The 11,677-nt window shown below is 41.4% G+C and overlaps 1 protein-coding gene across 1 annotated transcript in view; it reads left to right on the top strand.

Moving 5' to 3' along the window:
* Positions 1-5,093: 5,093 nt before the first annotated feature.
* The window catches only part of ankrd50 (ankyrin repeat domain 50), a 41,447-nt gene continuing 34,863 nt past the window's right edge, over positions 5,094-11,677 (top strand). Inside the window, exons 1-3 of the mRNA XM_039813218.1 lie at positions 5,094-5,347; positions 6,653-6,943; positions 7,053-7,772. Coding sequence (XP_039669152.1) covers positions 7,267-7,772 — 506 coding nt within the window. The 5' untranslated portion in view covers positions 5,094-5,347; positions 6,653-6,943; positions 7,053-7,266. The remainder of the gene's footprint in view (positions 5,348-6,652; positions 6,944-7,052; positions 7,773-11,677) is intronic.

The raw sequence follows: 11,677 nt of genomic DNA, 5'->3' as shown, positions 1-11,677 counted from the left end.
TATGGTTACAGTCAGGGAAAGATTGTGGTTTTCGGTAAATGTGACAACATTTGTGTTGTTCAAAACATGTTGTGTCTTGGGATTCAAGTCACTAACCAGAACCATGACATTTCCCTAACCTTGAAGGGATATTTTGCCGATCCAGCTCTGTGTCATCTTTGTGTGGGCAATGCTTTCAGATGTTGTTTCGGATCTCGACAGACCTCGACTCGACAATGCCCACACAGCCATGACACAGAGCTGGATGTAAATAAGCAAAATATCTCTTTGACCAAAGTGTTAACCTTAAGTGCTATGAGTGCCTTAACATACCCATTAAGGTGCAACAATGCTGCAGTCACTACAGGCTTGTATTCCATTGCATTATTGTTTTGTTCTTTGTTAGGTGTTGTGTCACAGTCGGTTTCCACATCGATTTGTGTATGCCCTTACAATAACCTGTCTCTGTGACACCCAACCATAACCTTTATTGTTAACATGAATTAAAACCTAAGAGGGCAGCACTACAGGAACCACAATTTGTAGTGGAAACTGACTTCAACACAAGAGTGGGTTATCTTCAAGAGAGCACAGACAGCATCAGCTGGTAACACTGTCAGTTACTAGAACCTACTGCAGCTAAAACTTGAAGAAAAAGTCCCTGAAGTGTTTCCTCAGGGAGTGATGAATAAGTTGTAAGATCAGCAGCCTCCAGTTAGATCAAAACACATCAACCTGCAATCCCCATGTGCATCCCTGATGGAAGGAAGGAAAACAAACTTCTACAACTTGCTCACTAGTGCTTTTTCATTTCTAAAGTGGCTTATGTAACAAATAAAATGTGGTTTTCTGCAGCTGCAGCTGAAACACACAGCAAACAGGTTAGGGTTAGGGGTCAAACTGAATTTCACTTGAATTAAAAAAAACAAGCTGTTTTGATTCATGGTGGGCTATGATGAAACACAACCATACAAAAAAGACATGACATGACATGAAATGGCTGAAGTTCTTTTTTTGCTTTTATTCAGAATAAATCTGCACCAATCTATGGACATTGCCAAATAAAAACAAAGTATCAGCCTTCATATTCAGGCTGCAAAATAATGGGATGCCTCCTCAAATTATTGTCAAAACTAAAATGTGATTTCCAAAACACACACCTGCCAGCTGCTCACTAACAATGACAACATCTGGCGTGTCAGCTGTGAGGTTTGAAACACATCACAGTTAACAGTTGGACCGGGGGAAAGAACAACCTGATAATGTTTTCATTTCTGATTAATACTTTGTTCATTACTTTCCCGCAGATCCATAAACATACATAACTAAGTATGAGTAATTTAATTGTAATGATAATATGGGATAAAGCCTGCTCCAATATGTAGCATATACTATCTGTGGCATTGCTTAAATGATAACTTTCAGTAAGCCACAATTCTGTTGAGCACATGCTGTTCAATGTTGTATTATTAATTTCTGGTGCTGTCTGAACCTATTCATCAGCAGCCATGGGCAGATGTTGCAAATACACAGGATGCCCTGCAATGAGACGCCTTGGGGAGAATGGAAACAGGAAGCCAACAACTTTTACATCATGTTTTTAAAGACAAAACTATTGCGTCTTAGGCCACCTCCAAAAGGCACATTTCACTGTAGCATCAAAGCAACGCTGCCAACATCCAACCCAGGAATGTTTGTACTAACTCACTGATGGAGAAGGATGGGATACAGTTTTTCAAAACATAATCTCATCATTTGCATCTACTACTTTAATGCTGGCAGCCTCTGTGTGTGTGAAAAACAAACCACAGATTTGGGCCGACCACCATGGCACATAAACACACAGTCTAAATAATCAGGGTTTGGATTTCGTCCTTGCCTTGTTCTTCAGATTTATGGCTTGTTTTGAAGTCAGTAGCAGTTGTTTTTAATGCTGCTTTTAATGATTTGTTTTTATGGCAGGATTTTATATGTTCAGAGGAAAAAAAAGAGGAATGTTTAGTGTTATGAGACTCATAATACATTTCAGTCAATTCAATCAATTTTCTTCATTTCATTTAACTACTCAGTATCAATACTGCCTACAGGGAGTCCCAGTTACATATATTTAAAACAAACCATATTTTTTTCTAAAGACACGAAACAACCATTCATCATCGTTCATTTAAAAATGTGTATGCTAAATTTTGTCTTTGCTAAATAACAAATCATTTCCCCAATCTTTAATGTGTTAAAAAGACAACTCCACTAAACAAAAAAACGGAAGTGTAGTTGCACTTGTTTTTGTGTGTTTTTACTACAGGATGCAATGGTAATTACACTGTAGGCCACACCTGCTCATTTTGCATTTTGTCTTATTATCGATTATCATATATCCAGTGTTGGGAGTAACGCGTTACAAAAGTAATGCAATTACAGTAATGTATTCCTTTTTGCTGAAACGCAGTAATATAACGCATTACTAATTAAATTTCGGTAATATTATTACCAATTACAATCTCAGTAACGCGAGTTACAACGCATTTTAACGCAAAATTTTTTAAGAATTTCCCAACACCGGGAAGGATTTGTTCACAGGAAAAAAAAAGCCGTGAGTATTTCATAACATCTGTTGCTGCGTTCATGCCACCTCGGAATAACAGGCGCCGCCCCCTTAGTTACGTTGTTTTTCTGACTGGCAGCGTTCACATGGTCGGGATGCGCGTTCTTCTTTTTCTGTTATATTGGCGTTTGGCATAACAACTTTTTGCATGACTGCCACCAACGGTTGGCCGTAACCTACAGCATCAGGTTTGTGCAAACATGGAGGCCACAATAACAAAAGATTTTCTGCTGTTTTGTTATGCGAGCATCCAAACAGCACATCGCCAGGTGTTTGTGTTGTGTGTATGTTTCTTGGCAGAGGCATTTGTCCACCATAAACAGTTTATTGTCATTGAAATATGTTCAGTGAACCAAAGTCGCCTCCATCAAACGTCAGTTGTCAACAACACGTCACCAACTGGGAAACTCGGTTATCAAAATCCAGCCCGAGTTTCCCACCTCCGATTCCCACAGGAAGTTACGTGAATGGTGATGTTTTCACTCGGAAAAACGTTTTTCCGATGTCCATGAACGCACGGTGTGTCCCAACAGGTGACGGTATGTCAGCTCGGACAGCAGTGTGTCCGAGCCACTGACAGATTTAAACATGTCGGGAATTAATGTTTAGGCTTGCTTACACGTAAATCATTGCAGTTTATCAGCAGTGGAGAGTAACTCGGGCTGGATTTTGATAACCGAGTTCCCAAGGCGACTTTGGTTCACTGAACATATTTCAATGATAATAAACTGTTTATTGTGGACAAATGCCTCTGCCAAGAAACATGCACAGACATAACATGTTTAAAATTATTCATAAATAGGCCTATGTATAAAAAAACAAAACATTATCCGTGTCTTTTCCCGTTCGTTGTCCTGCAGATAACACAAAAAAACACCTGCCGATGTTCTTTTTGTTATTGTGGCCTCCATGTTTGCACACACCTGATGCTCTAGGCTACGGCCAACCGTTGGTGGCAGTCATGCAAAAAGTTGTTATGCCAAACGCCAATATAACAGAAGAAGAAGAACACGCATCCCGACCATGTGAACGCTGCCAGTCGGAAAAACAACGTAACCAGGGGGGCGGTGCCTGTTATTCCGAGGTGGCATGAACGCAGCATCACTCTGCCTGTAGTGGAATGGCTTGACGACCAAAAACGCTTGTCTTTTACTGTGACCATTTACTGTTCAATATGTTTCTGTCATGAACAGTAATAATTATTACAGTTGCAGTTTTACAAACAAGAAAGTGAGCAACTTAGCTTGACGGACATGTTGCATCCATAGACAGTATTTGTTGCATCAACAACATGCATAACAGTTGCATCTCAGTAAGTTAGCAAGAGTACACAACCGACAACTTCCGTGTAGTCTACTTCAAAATAAAAGCACTTCCTGTGATGGTTCGCAGTAAAACTAAATTACTGTTAAATAAGGTTGTGAACCTTTTCACATATCAGCTGTAAATCAAGTACTGTAAATAATGTAAATAGTGAGTTTTAATCACACTATAATTGACAATTTCCTTTAGACTGTTTTAAACTAAACAACATGAATTTCTTATTCAAGTGCTTTAAACAAACATTTTACAACAATGCCGTACTTCAATACAACTGTAAGGTACTTGAGTATTTTCATTTTCTTCTACTTGCCTATCGTACAAATAATTTATCTATTTTTTTTATAGCTATAGCTAGTTACTTTGCATATTCATATTAATTATACAAAATATTATGAATAATCTGAGATGTATTAAAGTGGATAAAGATGAGACTTTATTGATCCAGTGGTGAAATTCACAAGCTAGCTGACAAGTCAAACTTCTGCTGTTATTTTGGTGAAAATAACTCAAAAGTAATGCAAAAGTAGTGTAACGCATTACAATTCAGAGACAGTAATATTGTAATATAACTAATTACTCTCAAATGACAGTAACTAGTAATCTATAATGTATTACATTTTGGAAGTAACTTGCCCAACACTGCATATATCATTATAATATATTGTATCAGCCAGTAGGCTACCACTGGAGATGGTCATGTTCTGTACATATGTTCTGGGAGAAAACTAGTGTGTGGCATTTGTTTTAACTTAAATGCATTTTTTTAAATGAATAAAATATTACTTTTTTTTGACACTGACTACTACATTCTTGAAAATGTAAAAAGCCAAAGTAAACCTCCTTGAAGGTTCCTTTTGGATTACAACAATGTACCAATTAAGGAATGAAAAAGAAAACAATGTAACATGTTTCACTTATTCATCTGGGTTTTTACTGCTTTTATTATTTTATTACATGAATACACTTTTAATTTTGTATTTATGTGTGTATATTTACTAGTAGCAAGTCAATTGTGGTTCATTTATGATTCTTTGGGACGATAGGCTAAATAATTTGCAATTATTTATGGGATCACCTCATTTTATTTTACTAATGGAGACAAGAGGGTAAAACTGCAAGTCCCATAAGACCTTGCGCCGCTCATTGGTGTGTGTGCTCTGCATGCAGTGGAGAGAAATGTCGAGTGTTTGGAGGCGGAGAGTCAGTCGGCTCACTGTGGAGCTGTGTCGGGCAGCAGGAGGAGCCGACAGCCAGAGAAAAGACCGATTCAAAGAAAGATATGAACGTCGCTCAAATGCAGACATTTGGGCTTTAAATTGCACCGGAGGAAACGGTCGAATGGTTTATCTGAAGCGTTTGGTTTTAACGTGGACAGAAAGGGTGTTTACTACGGACACAGCAACCCCCCCCCACAAAAAAAACACCAAAAGGAATCGGCAAGAGGTGAGAGGAAAACCGTTTGGGGCTGTGAGAGATATTTCAAACTGTAGCGAAAACAGTGAAACGCTCCACAATGTGCTATATTGAAGTTTAAGGAACAGTTTTAGTCTGCAGAATTACGACAGGGAACATGTAAGGTTTATTTTTTTTTGGGGGGGGGGGTTCTCCTTAAGCATGCAACTGTTAGCTAGTATGGACGGTTTTAAAAAAAAAGCCCCCATAGGTGTAAATTGTGTCCCATTTGAAATGGGTGAGGTTTGTGTGGCCATACAAAAGACTTGTGCTGCCTTTTCAGTCACTGGAGTGGATTTATGTCGTTTGCTCTGATTGATTATTTGTCGGCTTTCGCCTCAAAACTCAACTGACCCTGGGTATATTTCATATTTATTTGGAAACGTTAAGCTTTGTGTTGGAGGCAGGGAGTGCCGTAGGTGGAAATGTATCGCAGCCCGTGTAAAACCTTGTTATTTGGCAGCGTTACAAAGTACCAGCAAGACTGTGTGTGCGTGTGTGTGTGTGTGTGTTCTTGGCTGGAGAGGCTGGGGTTAATGTTTGCATTTGCTCCAGTGTACAGAGGCAGTAGTAGACAGTGATGAAGAGCTAAATAAAAACGATGGTTAAAATGCCGTTAGCCAAAAAGCATCAGAAATCAAATTCAAGAGAAGCTTAAATTTGATGTCCTCTCCCATTTTTAAAAGATCCCTCCATCATCCACGCTGAATTAAGATTTCTGTCATCTTCAAAAAGCGATTAAACCCTGTTTTAGGTGGGTTACCTTCCACTTCCACCCATGTAAATGACCCCTGTATACGCAGGAAAGGGGGTCCTCTCGTTTGGACTCCCCTCCCCTACAGTTCAGGACGGATGTGGACTGTTTGGGATTTAAAGCCACATAGGAAGGAAGGGGTCAGTAGATAGACTAGAGAAACTGGACGAACCCCTGCCAAGAATTTAGTTGCAGGGCAGGCAGGCTGTGATGTGGATTGTGGAGGATGAAAGCGCCGAAAACCAACGTACCCACCTTTTGTGGCATGCAGGAATAGAGTTAACCCTTCTGTGTAGGTTGTAAAATATCTATAACACTAATGTGCATCATACTGTAACATGTAGGGGCAAACTGTTGCGGCTTATATGGTGTTGCTTATAGGTTTTTAGCCAATAAATGCACTGTGTTATGTTTGTATTGGTGATTGTTTATGCCCTTCATCCTTCACTTGAGTAGGATGGTTAATTGGGCATAATTATATAATATAATGTTGTACTTGAATTGTGTCCTAATTTAGACTTTATTTCTGTGTCTGTTTCCAGGGAACGAGCCAGGCTTAGTGTGTTATTGGAGAAATTGACTCTGCACTGGCAGTCTCTTCCATGTTAATGTAATGGAAACACGCTTTGGTCACCCCCGGTAGCATCTGAAATGCATCAGCGGAAATATATCAGCAACTCCCATGGCTAATTGTATCAAGCGGCGGTGGCTTGAGTTTGCCAGTGGATGCACTCAAGAGCCGGGTGCCCTGCCATGCCCAGCGCCATGCTAAAGCAACACACTCATAATAACAAGGAGCACTCAGTTCAACCAGTGGGAAAGCTGTGGAAAAAGTTGGTGGAAAATCTATGGTTTGATTGTCAATTTTGATTTCTTTTTTTATTTTGACCTAGATATTCTGTAACTCAGCATAGCTTGACTGCTTTTTCCTGCCATCTGCAGCAGCTCTACTTCCTCGCATTCACTCTGGCCTCTTCTTACCGTCAACACCAAGGACGGCTAGACTTGAGCCTGCTTTCTGGGAGGCACATTTTCAGCTGGCAAAATGGATGTCCGAATTTACTGCCGACCTTTGCTGGAGTTGAAAATGTGAGGGTCAGAATGAAGGGACCCCTATGAAGAGGAGGAATAGGTGGAACAGCAGCACTAGATCAAAATGGCCCAAACCAGTTTGCTGCAGGGGAAGCGCTTTTACTGCCGGGAGTGGGTCTTCCATAAGATCCAGCATTGCCTCCAGGAGAAAACCAACAGCCTCAGCGTAGTGACCAGCACTCCCAGTAAGCAGCCCCTGCTGACGTCCGGCGGGGGTGCGTCCAACCCCGGCACCCTGACAGCAGAATCCACAAAGTCAGGTAGCTCCTGGGGAGTTTTGCTGGTAGGGGGCCCGGGAAGCGGGAAAACCGCACTGTGCACCGAGCTGTTATGGCCCACATCGGCCCAGGGAACACACCGGGGGATGCAACAGCAGACCCTGGCCTTCCACTTCTGCCGGGCAGACGACTCGGACACGCTGTGCATCGGCGGGTTCATCCGAGGTCTGGTGGCTCAGATCTGCCGCAGCGGGCTGGTGCCGGGGTATGAGGAGAAGGTGCGCGACCCAGCTGTGCAAAGCAATTTGCAGCCTGGAGAGTGTGAGAGGAACCCCACAGAGGCTTTCAAGAGGTAAGGACGAGCACACACACAAGCAAATACAGCCCTCTTTCTTTATTTAGTTTCCTTTTACTACTTACTATCCACTACAGCCAAACAATTTCACCGATTAGCACACATTAGGAGGAGGAACTAATACATGAAGTTATGGCTGAGGAGTAGTTGATCGATGGAGAATTGATTGACAACAATTTTGGCAATCCATTGTTTGAGGCAGTTATCAAGCAAAACTGCCAAACAGTTGTTTCCCAAATTTAAGCATTTGCTGCTTTTCTCAGTTTTTATATCAGTATTGACTAAATATCTTTGTTAGTTTTGGACTGTTGATTCGGCCAAACAAGCATTTGCAGATAATACCTTGGGCAATGTTTACTTTTTTTCTAAATGATGAAATTGAAAAGAATTATTAACTGGTGAATTTTGTGTGAAACACAAGATTGTTACAGCCCTGCCTGAAATCACCTGCAGTATAATTTGTTAGGAATAAATGTTATTGGCTGGTCATGACATCTGCTTGTTGTAGAGACATTATTTGTAACATCTGAATAAAGAACATTCAAATTTGATCCTACAATTCCTCTTCCACAATTCCTTACCCCAAGGGGGTAAGCTTCGCTTCAGAACTCGAACCTCCTATGGCGCCATTTTGATGCCACAAAACGATCAGCTCCCGTTAGCATTCCGTTGACTGCCATTCATTTTGACGTCACTTTGACAGTGAATAATTTTACATCAGAAGCGTTTAAAGACTCTATTTGTCCATTGTTTATTTCTAAAGAAACACGACAATGTATAAAAGGCTCCATTACCTTGTATCTCACGTTATGGCTCCGTAGCAGACGTTTTTGTAAAAATAGGCTAACGATTGTGTCATAACCAAGCGACTTACTGTCGCACAGTAGAGGAATTACCGTACAGTACAGGTGAAGCTCACAGGCAGTTTCGACTTACTTGAGCTGTTTAGGTTTAATTACTGATGTTAACTAGCATTTTAGTTAACATTGGCACAGGCTAATTATTGCTATCTCCTTACATATACCTACACTCTCCGTCTCTGTAAGATTGGGAATGATTGAGATTTCTCTTGGCACAGCTACCAGAAGACTTACAACTTTCAGACAGGTTGCTCACGTCACATTTACGTCGTCTCTCTCAGTTGGAGGCTGCGCACTAACGCTCAGCCCTCACCGGAAAAGTGCTTCTAATATCCTTCACTGTGTCCGTCCAGAGCAACGGGCTCTGTTGGTCCAGTTTATATACTGTCTATGGTGGTTCCAGGTAATGTTTGAAATCTAGGAATTTGGTTGGCCAGAAATGTAAAATGCAAAGACAACCCCTTCCCCCTCCCTTCCCTCTCCACCTCCTGACCCTGATGTATCCCCCCCCCCCCCAACTTTTTTTTTTGACTGCTCACACTCATCGCATAGCTCCGCCTTAGCAGCCTCTCCACTTATTTGATGTCATGGCTTTGTTGGTTTTCCCCCCTGGTGTGGCATACTGGGTGGGACTGTCCCTGCTTGGCTTGTGATTCAAGAAAGGTCAGATATTTTTAAGTTGCAGTAGAGCTCAGGTGGCTGGAGACTCTTGAGGAAGGAGATCTGAACTGCGACTGACTCACAGACTGACTGACCCGAGTGACTGCACTGCAGAAAGATAAAGTGCACATGTGAAACTGAAGTACAGTAGGCTTGTGGATTTCCAGCGCCCTGCCTGGACATGTAACGCGATCAAGATGGACTGTTATTGTAGACGGAGGCTTTGAAAGGAGCTGCACGTGAGCATGTGTGTATGTGGGTTCCTTGCATGACTTGTCTACACAGTATAGGCCAGGCAGGCTATGCAACACAGGCTGGAATGCAGCACTGAACACACACCACTCACGCTTCTTGTCTGGCCATCTGGTGATGCTTATTGCACCATCTCAACATCACACAAAGGGGGGAAAAGTAGGTCAAACGTTCAGCAAGGTAAATTATTTTTTAAAAGTCACCAGAGTGACCTTTTTTTTTTTTTTTCCTCCTTTAAAAAAAAAAAAATATAATAATTGTTTCCTAGGAAGTGAGCGCTCCTCTTGTCATCTGCTTGTAATCATGCGTCCTCTACCGATGACTCTGACTTCAGTTTGACCCGGTTTGATTAAAATGCAGGTTATCGTAGGGACATTTGTAAACAGAGACTGAGCCCAGCTGGGAGGTTATTTCTCACTTCAGCTCTGCTCTGTTTCACGCTGGATGTCGAGGGCCTTTTGCAGACAGACACATTTGTTCATCCTCGTCTTGTGAAGCAAGTATTCCATAGCGCTGGAAAGCTCAGGACCTAAATCTGTGGACAACAAAGACACCGTGCTTATGACCACAGCCTGTTTTTGTTTGTGAGCCAAATAAGCACTTTGGTGAGTGCCTTATCGCCATCTCAGGTGTAAAAGCGTTCCAGGCATTGTACACAAATAATCTCAACGGCTCCCCTACTGTTCTAGATGCTATCTGGTTTCAGGAAGCCAAGATTGTCGGCTGTATCTGGAGGTGACGTAGAAAGAAAGAAAGAGAGAAAGAAAGAAAGAAAGAAAGAAAGAAAGAAAGAAAGAAAGAAAGAAAGAAAGCACAAGGCATGGAATGGTGTAAAACTTTATTCTTCCAACATTATGACCACTAATTTACACCGGGGATAAAAACTCCCAGAGGGTTGCATACCTCGTTTTCATTGAACACATTTTGGCCTGTACTTTTACTCAATAAAAGTTATACAATTTTCATTTAGTTAAGGGCCTTGTTTAACACAGATTTTTGGGGAGCTTTTGACCCCCATTCCCCTTCCAGTTGTGATTTTAAATGTTAGTTTGTGAGTGAATGCAAAAGGCCCTGTCAAATTCTTTAGCCCAGTCAAAGACAAACAAGTCTGTTTGTTGGTAGTAATCACCAGTCGAATGTTAATACGTTGAAAGTGGTTCAGACACGGGTTTACGTCCACTCGGTGCAACTTGATCATTGCTTTTCCCATCTGTGCATCTGCAACCACGGTCGAGCAGACATTTTAAAATTGAGTGTTGCAACTTTCGGATGCATTTTTATTTCACTTATTAAGCAAAGTAATGTGATGCATTAGCAGGGCAGACGCCTCCCAGCAAAGGTCACGAGCCACAGTTCTCCAGATAAAAGGCAGTTTCACCTTTCAGTTTGCCTTTCATCTGCTTCAAGTCTACCGGTACAAGCTAATGTCTTGTTCAGACAATAAACTTGATACTTGCGGTGCATTGAACACACTGTACTGTAATATCTGAAAGGTTTGACACTTCTAGTGTCCCATCAGCGCCAACGCACATTCCTCTGTTTAATTAGTCTCTGTCTTAGCTTTATCAAAGGCTACTGCCATGTTTTGACTGGCGTCCTCCAGTTTGAAAGGATTTGTGAGTTTTAAACAATCAGTGAGCCTCCTGCCATCCAACATGCCTCACTTTCTCCCTTCTGGACAAAAGAGCTGGCTTCAAATAGGTGGATTTAACCCAGCCATGTGGGCCAAACTAAAGGCAACAGTTTTTTTTTTTTTGCTGATGGGACAAAGCAGCCTTTTAGTTTAGGTGTGACCTTATGTGGATCTGTTGTTGAACCGTTTTCCACTGAACATGAGTTAGGTTTGAATTGAAGCCGGACAAGTTTCTATTTCTTTATAAAAGGGCACAGACTTCAGAAATGATGAATGACTGAGGCTTACATTTGGGAACAAGATTTAAAGTTCCTTGGCAGTGTTTTATTCCCACAGCGTGTCCATGGAAGAAATTGAAGCTGTAGTTCAGATATTTTTCTACAGGACGGTTAAAATGTTGCTTTTCTGGCAGCTACATCAAACATTTGCCTGTAGCTTTGTTCCAAATAACTGTTGATAATTCAGATAAGTAGTGACGTTATTCAAAACAGAAGCAT

The sequence above is a fragment of the Perca fluviatilis genome, chromosome 10 (assembly GCF_010015445.1).
Source record: "Perca fluviatilis chromosome 10, GENO_Pfluv_1.0, whole genome shotgun sequence".
NCBI classification, from domain to species: Eukaryota; Metazoa; Chordata; class Actinopteri; order Perciformes; family Percidae; genus Perca; species Perca fluviatilis.
This window is presented reverse-complemented; position numbering and strand designations above follow the sequence as displayed.